Source organism: Lactuca sativa, chromosome 5 (assembly GCF_002870075.4).
Source record: "Lactuca sativa cultivar Salinas chromosome 5, Lsat_Salinas_v11, whole genome shotgun sequence".
NCBI lineage: Eukaryota > Viridiplantae > Streptophyta > Magnoliopsida > Asterales > Asteraceae > Lactuca > Lactuca sativa.
This window is the reverse complement of record NC_056627.2, coordinates 316,746,213-316,769,366: the sequence shown is the minus strand read 5'-3', so window position 1 is coordinate 316,769,366 and position 23,154 is coordinate 316,746,213. Positions and strand designations below refer to the sequence as shown.

Genomic DNA, 23,154 nt, shown 5'->3' with positions numbered 1-23,154 from the left:
TTTGTTTCGAAATAGACTAATTATATAAGGAAGTTTTATAAAATATTTTAGAAAAATGAGGGTAAAGTAGTTACATTTATGAAAAATATAAACTATGTAAATAATTTTAATTATTTGAGTATTTATTTATTTAGAAGTCGGGATTAAAAGAACGATGATATGTATAGAATGAATAAACAAATTGATAGTGAAATGCAATTTCGGTGGAGGAAATTACCTAAACACTTTACATCGTGCACGTTTTTTAACTTCATAAAAATTGTGGACTTTGGGTCAAATGTCCAACATTTCCTAAATAAGCCAAGCAATGTATTTACATCTTGTCTTGGGATACTATTATCTAATAATCAACAAAACAACATGAAAATATATAATAATCTTTGTAGGCCCAAAAGTTATTGTATGCAAGATTTGTAGGACTAAATGGTTGAATAGGTCAAGTCTTGTTAACCTGTATCCAAGTTCCTATATGATACAAATGAATAAATGATGGTACATTGTAACTAGTCAAATAGTGCTTGATTCGTGAATGAACTATAGAAGTGGTGCTCCAATCTCATCACTTGTAATAGTAAGCCAAAATTTAACTATATTTGCTTTAAATGATCATAATATCATATATTATGATTTTTTTAAAGTTTTTTGCCAAGGATATTTGATAATTTGTTTAAGAGATTATGAGTAATGTAAATTTAATATTGATTTGGAATAGACTTTTTTTCAATAATAATTATTAATCAAGACTGGAAAAATTGAATATTACTTTGTTTATTTACAACTTTTTACATTGTGATCCTAGTATCATTTCTCTTGTGGTGCTTATATTTAGTTTAATAGATTTTAATTTGTATGATTAATTTGTATTTCGTAATTATCATATAATATATTAATTATATATGTAACCACTATATTATTTACAAAATAACATCCATTAGTATATGAAAATAAATATGGTCCATTTTTTTAAAATATTATGGTTTTATGATAATATACTTTTTAAAATGGTCTTTTTCTAAGGATTTTGAACTTGAAGTAGAAAAAAAAACAAATTTTATAATATAAGATTCTATTTTTTGGAAATTATTATTTATAGTATCATACTTTATAAAATTATAAAATGACATCTTTTTGAGGATTTCAAATATAGAGTGAAATTTTAAAAAAAATATTTTTTTATATAACATTGTGTTTTCTGAAAACTATCATTTATAGTATTTTACAATGTAAAATAATCTTTGTTTTTCAAGATTCCGAACATCGACCGGAAAATAAATAAAAAATTTCCTTATATTATATTCTCCTTTCCGGGACTGTTATTTATGTACTAAAAATATATATATATATTTTTAAAATTTGTCAACCATAGTACACGATTAAAACCTAGTATTTAACTAAAACAAAGTCTTAATTGTAATTTACATATACAAGAAATATAATTCCGATCAAGTTTTTTTGGTGGCTTATATCTTTTAATGATCATATCAACTTGATTTTTAACATCAATTGAAGTATCGGTTTTTATATCTTTTTTTTTTTATTAATAATGATAATTTTCTCTTTACAAAAATACATGAGTTGTGCTAAACTAGGGAAGAGACCAAAAGGAGAAAAATATAACTTTTATTAATATTTAACCAAAATCATGCCTAAGGATTTTTATTCTTTTTAAAACAGGATTAAAATCGTGATTTTGATCTTAAAATCTTACGATTTTATGATTCTATAAGTCAAAAACGATTCCGATCTCACCTCATTAGTTTATTATATAGTTAAGTCTCAAAATTTTGTATATTCAAGTTAAAAACGAGCATCGCAAGTTGCAAAAAGTGTTGTAAAACATCACCCTTTCATAAATACATCTTGAATTAGAGCCGAGTTAGACAGAACACACCCTTAATAATATCTTTGTGATCTTTTATCTTTAATTGTACATGATTAAGCTGTTTTTTGTTTTTTTTCTAATTAAGATGTTTTCCTCTTAATCTTTATGATTTATAGCAAAGAAAATCATGGTTCATGCTTAAACAGTTAAAGTTGATTCCGTTATCGACATCATGAGAGCAAATTTAAATATAAGTTTATTTTGATAGGATCTTTCGATCCCGATGCAATTTTACGATAATGATCTTACAAAAAGCAAAACGATCTTAAGTAAGATGCCGAGCAAAACGACCTTGAAAACCTTGTGAAAAATGATATTGTTTTAATTTGTAATTATCCGGATCCAACATAGATAATTTTCAAAGAAACCAAAATCCCTTTTATTAATCTACACTTGAAAGTCAGGCATAGAGAAGCATATCAACTACTTGTCTCATTGAGGGTCTTGCCTCTCTGTCTTCTTCAACACACTGTAATGCAATTCTAACCAGATTCTCCATCACAGTGTCGTCGTATTGGTCCCTTATCCAAGGATCCACAATCTCATCAAACCCATCAATCCTATCTCTCACCCTATCAATTAGGGCACGCTTAATCTCGTCATTTTCATTCATGCTTGCTGGACTTCTTCCTGTTATCATCTCCAATATCACCACCCCATAGCTAAACACATCAACTTTTGAGGTAATCGGAAGGTTTAAAACCCATTCAGGAGCCATATAACCTCGAGTCCCTCGTATCATGGAGAAGTTCCATTGGTTGATACCACTTCTTCTTTCCAACAATGTGGAAAGACCAAAATCTGCAACTTTAGGGTTGTAATTCGCATCCAACAATATGTTATGGGGTTTCACATCGCAATGTAGAACCCACTCCAAGCATTCTTCATGTAAATAAGCTAACCCTTTTGCAATACCTTTTGCTATATCAAACCTTGTCGCCCAATCAAGTTTATGACCAGAGCTTAAATTTTCAGCCAATGATCCTTTCTCCATATACTCATATACAACAAGCCTATGCTTTCCTTCAGCACAATAACCCCATGTCTGTATCAAGTTCATGTGATTCAGTCTCCCAATCGTGCTTATTTCAGCTTGAAACTCAGCTTCTCCTTGGCGATTAGTGTTCGTGAGCCTTTTAATTGCTGCGATCCTGTTGTCTGCTAACCTGCCTTTATACACGATGGAAGCACCACCTCTCCCAATCTCTTCACTGAAATTGCGTGATGCCTTCTTCAACTCGCTGTATGTGAATCTTCGAAACTCTATAGCAGCCAGAAAATAAGTTTGCTCAGTTGTGGTTGTAGATGAGTGTTTACTGCTACAATACCAGAATATCACTACACAAACGATCTCAATGAACCCTAACATGCATCCGAATAATAGCATGAATTCAAGCGACTTCGGAGTCATATCATGTTTTGTCTTGTAAGTCCTCATTATGGGGGAGAGCACAGCGTCTGGACAAATAAAGCTTGATTGGATGATGGTTTTCTGAGTAAAAGATGATACTAATCTCTTTGGTAGTTTGATATACATCAAAGCCTTGATTCCTCCCATTTGATACCCGTTATGCAAAGAAGCTTTTATGTAGCAATAGGGGATGCCTTTCGTCCATCCGAATTGGAACCCCCTGCAATTGTAATCCTTTAAGCAATCCTTCTTGCAAGCATCAAGAGTGCAGTTGATGATCAATCGAAGATCATAGCCATAGAATTCTACATGACGAAGCTCAATGAAATCATCACACCCATTTTGCGTGCATGGCTGGAATTCAGAATCACACCCATAACTCCAATCTTGAGAATCCGCCATCTTGTATCCATGTAAACAAGCGCATCTCCTTCCTAAATCTGGAGAATAAGAACAAAGACTGTTTGGACCACAAGAACCATGAATCTGGCAAGGGTTAGAAAAAGCTTGCCATTGAACTTCCCATTTCAATCTTCTTTCATCGAAACTGTAAACTCTTAAGTTGCCATCTGTGTCGATCTTCATAAATCTTTGCGCTCTCAATCCAAAATCAGCAGATCTGAAACGAAAACCATCAGATGAGTTGAATTCACCATCCGAGTCGAGGCTTGCTCTTTGAATATCCACATACGGCAATCTCCCAGCTTCCAAAGTTCCTAAACTCGGATGAGGCCAGAAAACTGTAGTTGTTTTTACGCCATCATAAAGAAGTCGAAGAATGCTATCGTTATCAAAAAAGAGCTTATAGAACCCTGAAGAGTAATTAGTGAAACTTCTTGAAGAAACAAGTTGGATTTTCTTAGTGAAGAGTTGATTTGGAAGAAGGGTATCTGTGGGATGATCAAAGCTTTGCCAAAGAGGGTTTTCTTCTCCTCCATTGAGCACTAGGTTACCTGTGTTATGGAGTTGCAGTTGCAGTAAAGAAGATGTTGACTTCGTCTGTGTTGACCAAATGACGTTTCTATTATCACCAGCATCTGTCAAAGCAAGATTCCCATCTTCCGATATGAACAGCGTCGAGTGTTTTCCGTTTACGGGTGCATCTCGATTAGCCATCCAGACCACTGTACGACTCCGGGATGTGGGTTGCTCTGAGAACCAGACAGCAAAGCCATAAGCATTCTCTCCGACTTGATGGAAACCGGCGGTGAAAATTCCGTTGGGTGAAACTAAAATATCATCGTCGTTGTCAACACATAGAGATGATCCTTTAGTTAAGAAAGAAGAAGAAGATGATGACGATGATGATATTGGTATGTGGGATAGTATTGATATTGTAAGAACAAGAAGATGATAAAAAGGTACAGCCATGATTTCAGCTGTTAGAATAAGTACAAGCACATGTTCTAGCTTGATAAATTTTCAGAAAGATGTTGGGTTTTTATAGTGTAAAGCCTAAGGGTTTGGGGAAGATTTTTACGCGTAAAGGGTTATGCGGCGGGAGTCTTTATGCGTGAACACCGTCTCATAGTTGTATGAATTGAGGCCAGTTACGTGTTCTTACGACCAATGGCATTGATTTGTGGCAAACCGTCACATTTTGACCGTTGGAACGTAAAAAAAATAAAGAGTAAATTAAACGAATCTTCCCTCGTTCGGTCCCTATTTTCAAAAATTAATTAGGACTCTATTTTCAAAAATTAATTTGGACTGTCCCTCGTATGGTTAAAAGTTGCACGTTTCATCCTTCATTAATTTAAGTTTGCACATTTCATCCTTTGTCATATATAAAATGACTATAATGCCCTTATTATATTATTTTTAGTTTATTTTTAAACTATTTTGTATTTACTGAAAAAGAAAAAAATAATTTCCAAACCCACCCTACCCACCCATTCTCTTCCACTCCCGATATGCTCTTCTCTTCTCTACTCCGGTCATCTTCTCCGACTACCCCCGATTTGCACCCTTCCACCTTCGGTTCCAGATATCGAAAATCAAATATATAAAAAAAATCTGAAATGTGTAACCAAATGATTGTTGAAACTGAAAACCATTTCAGAAATCTCAAAATCGTTTCAAAAATGAAACTCAAAATGAAAATCAATTTGAAATCGAAATAGTTCAAGAAATCAAAAATGGTGGTGGGTCTTCTTGAAAACCTGCAAAATCGGAGGTTTTTGTAAATGGTTCCAAAAACGCCCCTGCAAAATCTAAAATCACTCATATCTCTCCATCTCTCTAGTCGTTCTCTTGGTACTGCACAATACAATTTCAATTTCCAAATCATACCTTTTCCAAAAGGTGCAATATAGTTTGATGATGGACATAGAGAAGATAGAGATGGAGTAAACACCAGCAATACCTAAACCATTCGATTTCCCATTGATGTACAATCCCCACCCCTCTTGTAAATTTCTTGGAATCAATTTCATCATCTCGCATTTTAAGATCTGGTGTTGCAGGTGTGATATCTCCTTCTACCATATATGTTGATGTTGGGTTCGGTGTTGATGGATCCTTAGGTTCACCAGCAATTGGCGGCAATCCTTGAAGCAGGAGTAGGGAAGGCGGTGTTGTCACAGTCGGTATCAGTTCAGGAACAAGAAGCAAAGAAGAGAGGTTTAGAGAGAATAGCGGGTAGGTGGGAGATTCTGATGATCCCACTAGTTCTCTTCGTTGGCGATTGAAAAATAGAGTAAGGGCTGTTTGGTAGAGTCTGAATTTTTAAGATCTGAATTTTTAAGAGGTCTGAATTTCTAACTATTTTTTTATTTCTTTACTAATTAATTATTCCTATTAACTATTTAATAACATCTTATTTATAAATATAACTTTTATGACGATAATATAATAATTTCAATGTTTTTATTTTATTTTTGTAACTATAACATAATATTTTTTCGTATTTTATATGTATAAATAATGAACCGATATATTTGTATTAAAATATATTCATATTAAAATATTATTTTTGTTTCGAAATAGACTAATTATATAAGGAAGTTTTATAAAATATTTTAGAAAAATGAGGGTAAAGTAGTTACATTTATGAAAAATATAAACTATGTAAATAATTTTAATTATTTGAGTATTTATTTATTTAGAAGTCGGGATTAAAAGAACGATGATATGTATAGAATGAATAAACAAATTGATAGTGAAATGCAATTTCGGTGGAGGAAATTACCTAAACACTTTACATCGTGCACGTTTTTTAACTTCATAAAAATTGTGGACTTTGGGTCAAATGTCCAACATTTCCTAAATAAGCCAAGCAATGTATTTACATCTTGTCTTGGGATACTATTATCTAATAATCAACAAAACAACATGAAAATATATAATAATCTTTGTAGGCCCAAAAGTTATTGTATGCAAGATTTGTAGGACTAAATGGTTGAATAGGTCAAGTCTTGTTAACCTGTATCCAAGTTCCTATATGATACAAATGAATAAATGATGGTACATTGTAACTAGTCAAATAGTGCTTGATTCGTGAATGAACTATAGAAGTGGTGCTCCAATCTCATCACTTGTAATAGTAAGCCAAAATTTAACTATATTTGCTTTAAATGATCATAATATCATATATTATGATTTTTTTAAAGTTTTTTGCCAAGGATATTTGATAATTTGTTTAAGAGATTATGAGTAATGTAAATTTAATATTGATTTGGAATAGACTTTTTTTCAATAATAATTATTAATCAAGACTGGAAAAATTGAATATTACTTTGTTTATTTACAACTTTTTACATTGTGATCCTAGTATCATTTCTCTTGTGGTGCTTATATTTAGTTTAATAGATTTTAATTTGTATGATTAATTTGTATTTCGTAATTATCATATAATATATTAATTATATATGTAACCACTATATTATTTACAAAATAACATCCATTAGTATATGAAAATAAATATGGTCCATTTTTTTAAAATATTATGGTTTTATGATAATATACTTTTTAAAATGGTCTTTTTCTAAGGATTTTGAACTTGAAGTAGAAAAAAAAACAAATTTTATAATATAAGATTCTATTTTTTGGAAATTATTATTTATAGTATCATACTTTATAAAATTATAAAATGACATCTTTTTGAGGATTTCAAATATAGAGTGAAATTTTAAAAAAAATATTTTTTATATAACATTGTGTTTTCTGAAAACTATCATTTATAGTATTTTACAATGTAAAATAATCTTTGTTTTTCAAGATTCCGAACATCGACCGGAAAATAAATAAAAAATTTCCTTATATTATATTCTCCTTTCCGGGACTGTTATTTATGTACTAAAAAATATATATATATTTTTAAAATTTGTCAACCATAGTACACGATTAAAACCTAGTATTTAACTAAAACAAAGTCTTAATTGTAATTTACATATACAAGAAATATAATTCCGATCAAGTTTTTTTGGTGGCTTATATCTTTTAATGATCATATCAACTTGATTTTTAACATCAATTGAAGTATCGGTTTTTATATCTTTTTTTTTTATTATTAATGATAATTTTCTCTTTATAAAAATACATGAGTTGTGCTAAACTAGGGAAGAGACCAAAAGGAGAAAAATATAACTTTTATTAATATTTAACCAAAATCATGCCTAAGGATTTTTATTCTTTTTAAAATAGGATTAAAATCGTGATTTTGATCTTAAAATCTTACGATTTTATGATTCTATAAGTCAAAAACGATTCCGATCTCACCTCATTAGTTTATTATATAGTTAAGTCTCAAAAATTTGTATATTCAAGTTAAAAACGAGCATCGCAAGTTGCAAAAAGTGTTGTAAAACATCACCCTTTCATAAATACATCTTGAATTAGAGACGAGTTAGACAGAACACACCCTTAATAATATCCTTGTGATCTTTTATCTTTAATTGTACATGATTAAGCTGTTTTTTGTTTTTTTTCTAATTAAGATGTTCTCCTCTTAATCTTTATGATTTATAGCAAAGAAAATCATGGATTCATGGTTCATGCTTAAATAGTTAACGTTGATTCCGTTATCGACATCATGAGAGCAAATTTAAATATAAGTTTATTTTGATAGGATCTTTCGATCCTGATGCACTTTTACGATAATGATCTTACAAAAAGCAAAACGATCTTACGTAAGATGCCGAGCAAAACGACCTTGAAAACCTTGTGAAAAATGATATTGTTTTAATTTGTAATTATCCGGATCCAACATAGATAATTTTCAAAGAAACCAAAATCCCTTTTATTAATCTTCACTTGAAAGTCAGGCATAGAGAAGCATATCAACTACTTGTCTCATTGAGGGTCTTGCCTCTCTGTCTTCTTCAACTGTAATGCAATTCTAACCAGATTCTCCATCACAGTGTCATCGTATTGGTCCCTTATCCAAGGATCCACAATCTCATCAAACCCATCAATCCTATCTCTCACCCTATCAATTAGGGCACGCTTAATCTCGTCATTTTCATTCATGCTTGCTGGACTTCTTCCTGTTATCATCTCCAATATCACCACCCCATAGCTAAACACATCAACTTTTGAGGTAATCGGAAGGTTTAAAACCCATTCAGGAGCCATATAACCTCGAGTCCCTCGTATCATGGAGAAGTTCCATTGGTTGATACCACTTCTTCTTTCCAACAATGTGGAAAGACCAAAATCTGCGACTTTAGGGTTGTAATTCGCATCCAACAATATGTTATGGGGTTTCACATCGCAATGTAGAACCCACTCCAAGCATTCTTCATGTAAATAAGCTAACCCTTTTGCAATACCTTTTGCTATATCAAACCTTGTCGCCCAATCAAGTTTATGACCAGAGCTTAAATTTTCAGCCAATGATCCTTTCTCCATATACTCATATACAACAAGCCTATGCTTTCCTTCAGCACAATAACCCCATGTCTGTATCAAGTTCATGTGATTCAGTCTCCCAATCGTGCTTATTTCAGCTTGAAACTCAGCTTCTCCTTGGCGATTAGTGCTCTTGAGCCTTTTAATTGCTGCGATCCTGTTGTCTGCTAACCTGCCTTTATACACGATTGAAGCTCCACCTCTCCCAATCTCTTCACTGAAATTGCGTGTTGCCTTCTTCAATTCGCTGTATGTGAATTTCCGAAACTCTGTAGCAGCTGGAAAATAAGTTTGCTCAGTTGTGGTTGTGGGTAAGTGTTTACTGCTACAATACCAGAATATCACTATACAAACGATCTCAATGAACCCTAACATGCATCCGAGTAATAGCACGAATTCAAGCAACTTCGAATTCATATCATGTTTTGTCTTGTAAGTCCTCATTATGGGGACGAGCACAGGGTGTGGACAACTGAAGCTTGATTGGATGATGGTTTTCTGAGTAAATGATGATGCTAATCTCTTTGGTAGTTTGATAAACATCAAAGACTTGATTCCTCCCATTTGATATCCATTATGCAAAGAAGGTTTTAAGAAGCAATAGGTGATGCCATTCTGCCATCCGAATTGGAACCCCCTGCAAGTGTAATCCTTTAAGCAATCCTTTTTGCAATCATCAAGAGTGCAGTCTTCGATCAGTTGAATATCATAGCCGTAGAATTCTACATGACGAAGCTCAATGAAATCATCACACCCATCTTGCGTGCATGGCTGGAATTCAGATTCACACCCATAACTCCAATCTTGAGAATCCACCATCTTGTATCCATGTAAACAAGCGCATCTCCTTCCTAAATATGGAGAATAAGAACAGAGACTGTTGGGACCACAAGCACCATGAATCTGGCAAGGGTTAGAAAAAGCTTGCCATTGAACTTCCCATTTCAATCTTCTTTCATCGAAACTGTAAACTCTTAAGTTGCCATCTGTGTCGATCTTTATAATTCTTTGCGCTCTCATTCCAAAATCAGCAGATCTGAAACTAAAACCATCAGATGACTTGAACTCGCCATCGGAGTCAAGTCTTGATGTTCGAATATCTATATACTGAAATCTCCCATTTTCCCAAGTTCTTAAATGCGGATCAGGCCAGAAAACAGTGGTTGTTTCTGGGCCATGATAAAGAAGTCGAAGAATGCTATCGTTATCGAAAAAGAGCTTGTAGAAGCCTGAAGAGTAATTAGTAGAACTTTGTGAAGAAACAAGCTGGGTTTTCTTAGTGAATAGTTGATTCGGAAGAAGGGTATCTGTGGGATAATCAAAGCTTTGCCAAAGAGGGTTTTCTTCTCCTCCATGGAGCACAAGGTTACCTGTGTTATGGAGTTGCAGTTGCAGTAAAGAAGATGTTGACTTCGTCTGTGTTGACCAAACGACGTTTCTATTATCACCAGCATCTGTCAAAACAAGATTCCCATCTTCCGATATGAACAGCTTCGAGTATTTTCCGTTTACGGGTGCATCTCGGTTAGCCATCCAGACCAATGTACGGCTCCGGGATGTGGGTTGCTCTGAGAACCAGACAGCAAAGCCATAAGCATTCTCTCCGATTTGATGGAAACCGGCGGTGAAAAGCCCGTCAGGTGAAACTAAAATATCATTGTCGTTATCAGCAGATAGAGATGATCCTCGAGTTAAGAAAGAAGAAGAAGAAGAAGAAGAAGAAGAAGAAGAAGAAGAAGAAGAAGAAGAAGAAGAAGAAGAAGATGATGATGATGGTAGTGTATGAGAAAGTATTGATATTGTAAGAACAAGAACATGATGAAAAGGTACAACCATGATTTCAGCTGTTAGAATAAGTAGAAACACATGTTCTAGCTTGATAAAATTTAAGAAAAGTATTGGGTTTTTATACTATAAACAAAATAATGTAGACGCAAATAATGAATTCATCCATGATTTCAATTTTCAACTACTAAGTCAACTCATTTTTATATTTGTAAAAAATAAGAATGCGTTTGTTTGTAGAAAATTTTTCAGTTCTCTAGGAAAATTTTTCAAGAAAAACGGAAATTTTGAAAATGCGTTTGGTTCGTTTATTGTTCTAAAATTATCCAAGAAAATGAAAATTTTCAGTTTTTCAAATTGTACGTAAATTAGAAAAGTGATTTTTATAGTTTTTCAAAGTTTTCCAAATTTTTAAGATGAAAAATGAAAACTCCACCGGTTTTAACCAAACGCGTTTTCTAAAATTTTCATTGAAAATGAAAAATGAAAACTCAACTTTATTTTCTGAAAATATTTTCTTAGAAAATGAGACATTTTCTACGAAAATATTTTCAGAAAATAGAGTTGCGTTTTCATTTTTAATTTTCAATGAAAATTTTAGAAAACTCGTTTGGTTAAAACCGGTGGAGTTTTCATTTTCCATCTTAGAAATTTGGAAAACTTTGGAAAACTGTAAAAATCACTTTTCTAATTTACATATAATTTGAAAAACTGAAAATTTTCATTTTCTTGAAAAATTTTAGAAAAATGAACGAACCAAACGCGTTTTCAAAATTTTCGTTTTTCTTGGAAAATTTTCCTAGAAAACTGGAAAATTTTCTACAACCAAACGCATCCTTAGTTTTGCAAACTGTATGTAAATTAGAAAAATAATTTTTATAATTTGCCAAAGTTTTCCAAATTTCGAAGATGAAAAATGAAAACTTTACCGGTTCCAACTAAACGTGTTTTTTAAAATTTTCATTGAAAACTGAAAGTAAAAACTCAACTCTATTTTCTAAAAATATTTTTTTAGAAAATAAAAAGAGTTTTCCACAATCAAATGCATCCTTAGTCTTTTAGAGCGAAAAAACTAAGACCCATAAAAGGATACAATTATAGATAAATATACCTGACCACAAACATCGTCAAGGATATCATCTCGCTTCTTGTAAATTGAATAAACCTCAAGCATTATTAGGGAAATAAGAATGTAAAGATGAAGCATGAGAAGAAGACGAATAATATGAAGCAAGGGAACTAGTTAACGCGTGAACTCAAAATTTGCAAATCATAATCAGAATCGTGCACATGATAGAATCAGAAATTGCGAGAGTTAAGGTTTTTTACTTGCTTGATACGACGATTTTGAAAATCGCATGCGTGATTGCGTTCTGATTTAGGTTGAATGTCGATTGGGTTTAGCCTCGAACATCATGTAGGCCCAGGATCTTTACAAGTGCTATATAAGAGAGAAAGAGAAAAATGTGGGGGGGGGGGGGGGAAACCGATTGAGCAACCCTGGGTTGTATAGGTTGAGAAGTCGATTGAATGTGGGAGGAGAAAACCGTCGACTATGAGGAACGTGGGGGAAAAGAAGGAGGAAACATGTAGAGGACCTGAAGACATCTTCAGAAGGTGGGAGTAAACCTTCAATTTATTACGGTCCATATTATAACATCCAAAATTTGAAACAAATTTAAACTTTTAAAAATATGTCAAGTTCATCAAAATATTACAACTTTGTTTTCAAAACATTGATTATCAGAGTTTTTCTCAGAAACATAAAATAATAGGAGGAGCTATACGATCACGCCTTGGCCTTGCCGCGATCCCCTGAGGTACTTGAAACAATAAACTGAAACTATAAGCCCGAAAGCTTAGTGAATTACCCCCAAAATACCAACACACATACAGTCCACATAACGATATAGCAATATCATAACATAACGACCGAACAGAACAACACATAACGGGTCCACTGCCCTACAGACTACAATACCCACGAGCCCACAGTACGAGTCTCCCTTAGCCCGTAAATGGAATGCTCCTAGGGTTTGTTGGCTACCGCACGAAGTAGTACAACCTCAACCCATCCCATATAACAAACACATAGATCATAAGAATCGAGCATACAATAATCATATAACATCACAGGTAGTCCTATAGACCTACCTAATAGTCATAACCACTAGCATGCAACACTAAGTCATACTTAGCATCTAACACAACTCAAGGTAACATATCAAATGGGTCGGCCTTGGTGCCTTAGACCCCTTAGTATAGTGAGGATAACTCACCTTACAACGTCGACTTATGGAAATAAGCTCCAACCCTCGGGTCACTGTCACGAACTCCACCACCTATATTCATCACGAGTTGTATACGTAAGTTTCTGATCCATCTAGAACTGTCCTCAAAAGTCAACGGGTCAACCGAGGTCAACAGTCAAAGTCAACAGTCCATGTTGACCTGACTCGCCGAGTTTCCTTTGCTTCTGGTGCACTCGCCGAGTCATCGAGTGACTCGTCGAGTTTCCCTCGTTTCTCTACTGAACTCTAAAGCCACTCGTCGGGTTTCCTAAATGAAACTCGACGAGTACACACGTGTGCATAACTTTGGGGGAAATTCATCCGACTCGCCGAGTTGTTCATCAACTCGCCGAGTTTCATGACGATCTTCATCGGACTCGCCGAATTGTTCATCCAACTCGTCGAGTTCACGGCTTTCTTCATCAGACTCGCCGAGTCATCCTTGTGACTCGTCGAGTCCATTCGGTCCTTTTTCCATACAGACTTATTTTGAGCCATGCAGTGGCTCCAAATCATAGATCTAGGCTTCTATGGCATACTTATCACGTAAAGTCACAAACTTTACGTACATGCATTGCTTTAAAGGCTCTAAATGCGAAATCTAAGCTCTTAATGGGGCTTCATGCCCAAGAGGGACCTCATACATGACCAATTCTGCAACTTTATGTTGCTAGAGCTTAGAGGGGGTTCAGATCTGAAGTTACAACTTCAGATCCAACCTATTGTTCAACTTATCAACCCTTAAGGTTCATAGAAAACCCTAGAACTTCATTAAAAGAAAACTCACAGAAGAGATGGTGATTTAGGGTACTTCTAGAAGATGACAACTGAGAATAGTGCTGATTTTCCCACCTTACTTGCTCCAACCTCCTCTTCCTTTAAGCCTTCTCCTTTCAAAATCTTCAAATCAAGCTTCACACACTCACCAAAGCACACACACTCGAATCAGGCTTCTCGAGGACTCTCTAAGACTGTAAAGAGGCCCAAGGGAGGCTAAGGCTCCTTTAAATAGGGACAAAAACCCCGGGAATTAAGGTTTCACTTGCCAGTTCCTACTCGCCGAGTCGGTCACTTAATTTGTGATCTAATCCCGCTGCTACTCGACGAGTAGGGCAACCAACTCGTCAACTAGGGCCAAAACCAAGAACTATAATTAAACAATACCTGAGAATCGGGGCGTTACACATATTGAAAGTTGAAGAATTTAAAGGCGGGATGGTTATCGACTCACCGTCCTCATTAATATAAAAGAATGTGAGAAATATTTGTATTTTTAAGCTACATGGAGTGGTAGCACTTCTAACACTCTGTCACATAAATTTTTTTACTGTTTTATTATGTTTTTGTTTGCCACCTTGTTAACATTTTTTTCTTAGCACTTAAGAGTGGAGGGTATACCCATCTTTCACCTCTCACTTTTTTAGTGATGCATCAGTTTTTTCGTTCACTTAGCATTTTCTCACCAAAAGGCAGAAAATTGTCAACTTTCACTACTTTTTACTTTTTTAAATAAAAATAATTTAAAAAATAAATATAATTCTTTAAAAATGATTAATAAACACAATAATTAGTTAAAATAGAAATACGTCATTACTTAAAATAAAAATTACATAAAAATCAAGATAAAAAAAAACAAAATTAAAATAACCTAGCAAACAAACAATATTAAAAAATATATCCTAGATCTAAAAAACACAACTTACATTTAAAAAATGAAACAATCTATGAGAATATTTTTTCATGATTTTCTCATTCTTCTTCAAAACTAACTCGAAGACCGATCGTAAAAGATGATCTGTTTTTTTCATCAAGAACTTTATCTCGTCCATTTATTGCTTTCCGCACACTCCTTTTTTTCCGGCTTTGTTTTGTCGAATGATAAATGTTAAATGAAATTCAGATTGTATCGATCAAATGTTGTCGTCATTTTCCGCATTTCGTCTGTGTCCATGCTGAATTCTGATGCATTGGAAGATGACCCCTTCCCCTTCCTTTTTGCTTTGTCCCTACCCAACGGTCGGACAATTTCTTCTAACTTGAGTTCTTCGTCCCCATTTAAATATAGTCCGACACAAGCATCAAAAGAAGTTGTGTATCCGATGGAGCCTGTTTTTGTTCTTTTTTATTGTGCTCCTAGTATTAAGTTGGATTCATATTTTTTCCAACTTGGACTAAGAATTAACAATTTCCAAGGTTCGTAAAACTTTAATGTATTTCCCGTTTCCTCGCGAAAAAAATACAAAGCCTCTTGAAGAATTTCTTCATCTCCTTGACAGATTCTCCTTTGGGTTTTTAGATTGTTGTACAACCCGTTCATTTTTAAATCACTTTCTCTATTTCTCAAAACTTTGAATTGATTGGTGCTTGGTACGGTACTCATCTTCTCTAACCAACTCCATGCGAATTCTTTCAAGAATATGAGTCCAAAAATGTGCATACGCTTGTGCATTTCCCTGCATTGAATCCTACAAAATGTCAACCAAAGTTTGTGTCAACACTAGCTCTTCTTGGGGAGTCCATGTCTGAGGCTTCCCTTTTGTCGTCTCTTGTACTTATTGTTTTCCTTTTCGGCGTGGTGGCGAGTGAGTTTCCCCTACGATTTCATCGCCTGACTCATCGTGGCTTTCATTCTGTGGTCGAGAGTGAAAGGTAGGGTTTGGTTTTGGGTTTGAGATTGATAAAGTGTGGTTTGTCTTTGGGGTTGATTTGGTGAAAGTCGATCCGGAAAAATGACAAAGTTGTTGAACATATTTGGACTAACATTTGGTACTTGTATTTGGTAGTATTGCCTAACGTTTTGGTATTAAAATTGTGGAAGAGATTGAATAGGAACATCAAATTAGCGACGATAAACCTGTTGGGATGTTGGGATGGATCAGAGGAGAAAATGTTTTGAGTTGGGGTACTTAAACTCGAAACATTGGTTTTTCTTCTATTGGATCTTAAAAGGAGAATATATATATATATATATATATATATATATGTGTGTGTGTGTGTGTGTGTGTGTGTGTGTGTGTGTGTATTCGAATTCTAGCCGTTAAAAAGTATTTTTTTTAATTATAACCATTAGGAGAGTAGGGATTCTTCAAATAAAATAATCAAAAAAAGTTCGACGAATGAGGTGAAAAGAGAGGAGGCGGAGTAGCCTCCCATCGGTCCGAAATTGCACCACCTAGTTGGCGGTGTGGTGTTTCCGGCCATGGTTCTGTAACCACAACCTCTTCCTCGCTACATCCCCTTCGGCCGCCTAACGCCTAACAGGGAGTTGTAACACTCCTAACACTCCTTGATTTTTTTATTTTCTTTTTTAATTTTAAATAAATTATACTTTTTTAATATAAAAAACATTTCATAATACATAGATTATATTTTTTAAAACACAAACACTTAATATTAAATAAAAAATGTTACATTAAATTAAAACATAAAATACGATTGATAAATTATATTTTTTTAAAACAAAAGCACTTTATAATGTTGGATAAAAATTTGAAAAATTGATATTTTAGGATAAAAAATGACTAGTTTTTTTAGTTTGAAAAAATGGTCAAAACTGGTTTGAATTTGTTCGGTGTACAACACTCAAAACACCAATCATAGCCAATCATTGTGTTCTCTCTCTCTCTCTCTCTCTGTCTATCTCTCTCTCTCTGTGTGTGTGTGTGTGTGTGTGTGTTTGTGTGTGTGTGTATGCATGTATACAAAACACCAATCATAGTCAATCGTAGAGAGCTTCCTGGCAAGTCAAGGGCGGTGTATAGTGTTGCTAGCGAGGGCTAACAAGCCTCGCGTAGCGCTCGACTCCGTATAGCCTTAGTGTTTTCTGTAATAATGGTTTTCAAATCTTGTTGGAAGATAGCAAAATGAATTTTATTTTAAAATTTTCATTTGAAAATTGACATACTTAACATTATGTATGTCACTCTTATTCTCTTATTTTAGCATATAATTTTCTATTTTTGTTAAATTTGATGGCAAAGAAAGATGATTCCAATTATATGCAAAACTAACAAAAAAATCAAATCCTCTTTTATCGGATAATTATATAAATATTAATAACAATGGTGTTTAGGAACAATGTCAAATATTGGGCCCAACAATTTATTGGTCGTCGCAAGAGGCGGCGTTTTCGATGCCATATCACACTGATATCATCTTTGTCTTCTTGTTCATTCATCTGTGCAATTAATTTTAGATACCACCAATATAATGTTGCTCTTCGTGAATTTAAGCACATGCGATTTTCGTCTTTCTCGCTCTGTAATTTCTTGTAGACATCTAGGTACGTGTGATAGAGACTGCAATCTAGGGTTCGATATTCTGCCAACGCCTTCTTCTGAGTAACCTCTTTCTCTCCCTTCTTTTGGGGATCTTTTGATTTAATTTTTGGTGGTTTCACTCCATAAACTATAAATTTCAGTAGGTTACAGAAAGGAATGAGAATAGTAATTTAAGCAGTGAAATTCATATGGCTCTCAATCATATACACCTCGAAGTGAAGGTGAGTTCTTGTAGTCATTCAATTTAAAAAGATTTTCACCTCCTATGACTTTAAAAATGCTACAATGAATTTTCCTCCATACAGTGTATTAAGATAGGCTGCCTTTGCAATTGTATTCAAAGCATGGGTATGTAACGACTCAAAATTTTCACTCTAGATACTCTACTTATTAGAATTTTCTATAAAATTTTGGAATTCTAAACTCAAAACATTTACATCCCAGGATAATATCGGGTTTAAAATTAACTCTTCATCATAATTTAAGAAACAGTGTAATATTATGAATAAAAACTACTTTTGATCTAAGTCATTGTGTTCCTACCTCCTCTCGTATAACAGCTACTACATATACTTGCAATAGATGAAATAATCTACAACATCAGACCACAGGTCTAGTGATTTATACCTTAATCTGTTCTTATGTATTCATACTCTACTACTCTTGTGCTTTCTTTCATTTCTCTTACTCTATCTCACCTCATGTCTTCTCGTCTCTTTTCATACTCTTCTCATACTCTATCTTCATGTTTTCTCATGTTCACTTAATGATCTATTCATACTCTATGCCAGCTTCTTCCCGAATCTTCTCATTCTTCCTTCTCACCTCATCCATTTCCTCTCGTTTGACTCTATCTATACCTCTTCTTATGCCCTTCTCTCCACCTCATACCCCCTTCTCATTCTATGGCATACTTAATCCTATCTCTTTTCCCATCTCATCCTTGATCTCATATCTTCTTTTCACTTTTCCATTCTACTTTTGTTTAGACCAAAAAGTCTAATCACATATGATAGCTTTACTTATCATGTAGGGTAGGAGGCAACATACTTTGACCTTACCGGTGTACATTCAACTGAACTGTAACACCCCTCGCATGGGCCTATCGAAAATAACCTTTATGTGACATCCCAAATTTTCAAAAAAAAAACATTTTTAAAACATTTTTATTTATTACAAATCCCATTAAAATTCGTTACTTAACCAAATCCGTTAAGTTTCAAGTACTCAAAATAAAACTTCAAAACATACTTTCAACAATATTAATCCATGTATAATTTAAAACACAAGCGAAAAACTAATAGTGTTAAAATCCCATATTGAGAACTTGTCACAAGGACCCAATATTCAAGCACACCAGTGTACAGTCAAGCTAAACCCTTACCCTTATCCATACCAAATGTACATGTAATAGTCATTTATAATAAAAGGGTAATCACAAAGCTTAGTAAATTCCAACACACCATGACATTAGATGTCTTACACCCTACTCCTAGATATAATTCCATCATCAAACATACAAGCATTCATATACCATAAACATCAAGATCATACAACATGTGGCTATTTAGGAAAATATCCTAAACAACACCCAAATAAGACTGAGTATTGCTGCCATCAGTCCACAGACTCAGCGTTTCCGCCTTTGGCCCCCTAACTCGACACTATAGCTTTCGGTCAGTCTGACTCGACACAAGGCCTTCTCTTAATTGGATCGGTATTCTGTTGGATAAGGTGTCTAAGTCCATAACTATTTCAGGTGTGTACTTGACCCGACTCGACATGGTCCATTTGGGTTGCATGGCACCATGCAATTGGATAGACTAAATGAGAGAAATAACACTTGGAGATTATTAATATATTATAAGTTCTAATATATTAATAATATTATTTGATTAGTTTGATCAAGAATTAATTTAGAATTAATTAAGTGATCAAAGGATAACTAATTAAATATATGGGTTGATTATGTAAATCATTCATATCTTGTATAGTGGGCTAAAAGGCTCCATGGATTATCAAGTTGGGTTTCACCCATAGGATGCTCCATGGGAGTTACAAACCCATGGGTCATGGAAATGAAGAGTCATGACACATTAGGGTTTACATGGTGTAACCCTAGATGTGTCAACACTATATAAGGATCCCATTCTCCACCAAAATCGGACGCACACATAAGAAACTAGAGGGCTTGGCCGATTTCAAGAAGTGTGTATTCTCTCAAAAGTCTTTCCAAGAGCATTTGGTGTTGTGTGAAGCATTTAAGGCATCGCACTTGGGGTGCTAGGCTCACAAGGTTTCAAGGAACATAAGCAACAACAAGGTAAGCTATTCTATCTTTCATTCAAGTTAAAATTGGTCCCCATGTATGCTAGATAGGAATATAACCTTGGAAATTCAACTTTGCATGATAATTAGACAAACATAGATCCAAGGTTATTAGGGTTGCATGTACACTTAGGAAGTGTTAGAATGCTCAAAACCCATCAGTGGTATCAGAGCCAGGTTTGTTTGTTTGTTATTTGTTCTAAAAAGTTGAAGAAAGTCGAAAAACTTGTTGTCTGACTGTTGGACTCGTCGAGTCCATGGGGGGACTTGTCGAGTTCACTTGTATCTTCAACCTACTCGTCGAGTAGGTTAATGCACTCGGCGAGTAGGGTCGACAGAGTGCAGATTTTCGACTTTAGTTGCTGGAAATGGATTAGAAACATTACCCTAAACTGTTTTGGTACTTGAAAACTTGTTTTAGATGGTGTAATGTCTTGCTAATTCATTTACAGCAACTAGTTATCAAAATTACAAAGTTTTAAGTGTAGTTTTGATTCATGAAAGTGCTTATGTTCTTGTTCTTGATCTTATGATGTTTAGATGATCATAGGAATTATTTGTAACCTATGTGGTAGTTTAATTCTTGATCATAATGTGTTTTAATGGAGTCCATAACTTGTCCTCAAGTTATGGAAAACCAAAAGTCACTTGAGTTAAAAACCATTAAAAGAACACAAGAGTTAGAAAAATGAAGAGTCTTCATTTTATTACTCTATTAAACTCATAAGTTATAAGAAGTGAAAAGTTTTGAAAGTTTACAAAACTTGCCCTCAAGTTTTGGAACAAGTAAAGTCAAGTTAAAACTTTAGTTCCAACCCCTAGAATTTTAAAAGTTAAAATTCAACCCTTATACTTATATTATTATGATTTAATAATTATATATATATATATATATATATATATATATATATATATATATATATATATATGTGTATAAGAACAAAGTCGTCTTACCGCTAGTACGCCTCATTCACGAAACTGGTCTATAAGGTGGGTATAAGATTGTTGCCTATAAAATGGCAACTTAATGGGTGTCCACTCTCACCCACCGCTTGCTTGACCGGTGGAGGGTCGTTAGCCGAACGGGTAAGACAAGGACTTATAAATTCTCATTAAAAGTATGATGAATATTATAAAGTAACTAAATGTTTTATTAAATTCCCAATCTTAGTTACTTTAGGAAAAATGTGAATAAGGTGCTAATCCATGAAATTACACTTTACACTTTGTTTAAGTCGTTGGTGGAGCGTGTGTGGTTAACCGGCACACTAACTTGGACTTAACAAGGTAGGTAAAGGGTGACTTAAGGTTTATTATAGTATCGGTGGAGCGTGTGTGGTTTACCGACACATCGATTGAGTGATAAACTTTAAGGGTACCAAGTGATTTGCATGGTTACTTCACACCTCGTTTTGTGATCATCGGTATCCCAGTCACAAAACTTGGAAGGCACACTCGAGATTGAAACATGCCTTTGAAAAGTTCATTGAATCTCAAAGAATCTAGGAATTTCTAAGAACCAATCAAAAACCTAAAATTTAATATTTCGGTTTTCGTGGTGGAAATTGGTGAATCGTCATTCACCTACCTTTCAAATATGTTATAGCTTGGATTATGGCATACCTCTTCCAAGTTATAATATATTGTGATTGGATCCTAGCCTTAATATTACATTTGGGTGTTTTATTAAGGACTCTCCTAATATCTAAACTAGTCTTGTCCTTTTTCTTTCAGATGTCTTCAAACAATGTTGCTTCTGGATCTAACCCTAATAGCTCCTTTACCCTTATGAACTTGTGTGGGAAAGTCACTTTTGATGGATCCAACTTCAACGAGTGGATCAGAAACATCAGGATGATTACCCGCTACGAGGACAAAGAATATGTCCTTGACAAGGAGCTTAAGGAGATTGATGAGACCACTGCAACTCCTCAGGAGATCGCTGACTTTCAGGCACATGAAAGGGATGCTACGAAAGTGGCATGCATCATGATGGCCACGATGACAGCGGAACTCCAAAAGTCTTATGAGGATTTCTACCCTTATGAAATGCACCAAGATTTGATGGAAAGATACCATCAAAGTGCACGACAAGAGAGGTATGAAATCATCTGCTCCATGATAACAACCATGATGAAGGACGGGGAATCCGTCACGAGCCACATGCAGAAAATGCAAAGGTATGTGGATCGTTTGCTGAAGCTTAATGTGAACTTCCCTGAGGAGCTTGCAATAGATATCATTTTGCACTCCTTACCATCGTGCTATGATCAATTCCGCATGACATATCACATGAATAAGGAAGAGGTCACACTCAGCAAACTTCAGGGACTTCTCAAGACCGCAGAAATAGGTCTTAAGGGGAAGTCGGTTGTTAACACTCCTACTCCAAACTCTTCCGGTTTTGGCAATCGGGAAAAGTCGAGGGAAGAAGAGAAAGAGCTCTTCGAAGGGTACCAAGGCTCGTACCCTTGATGGCTCTTCTTCAAGTGGAACCAAGAAAGGTTTCATCACTCCTTCTTCTGACCCAAAAGAAGCTGAATGCTTCTATTGCCATGAAAAATCACATTGGAAGCGGAACTGCCCAAAATACCAGCAAGATGTGAAGGATGGGAAAGTTAAACCCAACCATGCAGGTATTTACACTATCATTTCTAATAACTCGCCCCATTCTAAATCTTGGGTCCTTGATACCGGTTGTGGTATTCATATTTGTTGTGACTTGCAGGGACTAAGAAGAAGTGAGAATGTGGAGCAAGGAAGAATAAACTTAATCATGGGGAATAGGAAAGCTTTACCTGTCACCAAGATTGGAGTTTATACTTTATCGCTAAGTAGTGGGTTTAATTTAGATTTGAATAAATGTTGTTATTCGCCAGGAATGGCAAGAAATATTATTTCTGTAACGACCAAATTTCATGTCCAAAAATTTCGTTTTAAAAACATTACTTTAGAAAATATTAATAGTTAAAAACATTGTTTGATCAAACCATAACAAAACGTAAACCATGTCTAAAAGTCAAATCATACAACCATCAAAATATCAGAATATAAATCCCAGAGAATCTCGTAAGTGCGGAAACCAGTGTGTGTGCATGATGTGCCGCTACCGCGCCGGCTCCTTCCCCTTCGATGAAGAGGTACCTGAAACCAAAACTGCAAACTGTAAGCACAAAGCTTAGTGAGTTCCCCCATCGTACCACATACCATACAAACAAATAACACGCATACTGCCAGGCTATTATGGCGTGCCTGACTACCCGGTACGACCATTCTGGGGTGCCGACTACCCGTGTCAAGCCATTCTGGGGTGCTGACTACCCATCG

General features: G+C 34.7%; 1 protein-coding gene and 1 pseudogene across 1 annotated transcript; both read right to left on the bottom strand.

The window, feature by feature from the left end:
- Positions 1-2,055: 2,055 nt before the first annotated feature.
- LOC111891755 (putative receptor protein kinase ZmPK1) lies at positions 2,056-5,037 on the bottom strand. Its single transcript, XM_023887821.3, has one exon. The coding sequence runs from the start codon at positions 4,662-4,664 to the stop codon at positions 2,283-2,285; it is 2,382 nt and encodes a 793-aa protein (XP_023743589.1). The 5' UTR covers positions 4,665-5,037; the 3' UTR covers positions 2,056-2,282.
- A 3,289-nt stretch (positions 5,038-8,326) lies between these two features.
- LOC111891752 (putative receptor protein kinase ZmPK1) lies at positions 8,327-11,040 on the bottom strand (annotated as a pseudogene).
- Positions 11,041-23,154: the final 12,114 nt, after the last annotated feature.

Excerpts from the sequence above, each read along its gene's own strand:
- LOC111891755 (XM_023887821.3), bottom strand. The coding sequence starts at position 4,664 with ATGGCTGTACCTTTTTATCATCTTCTTGTTCTTACAATATCAATACTA.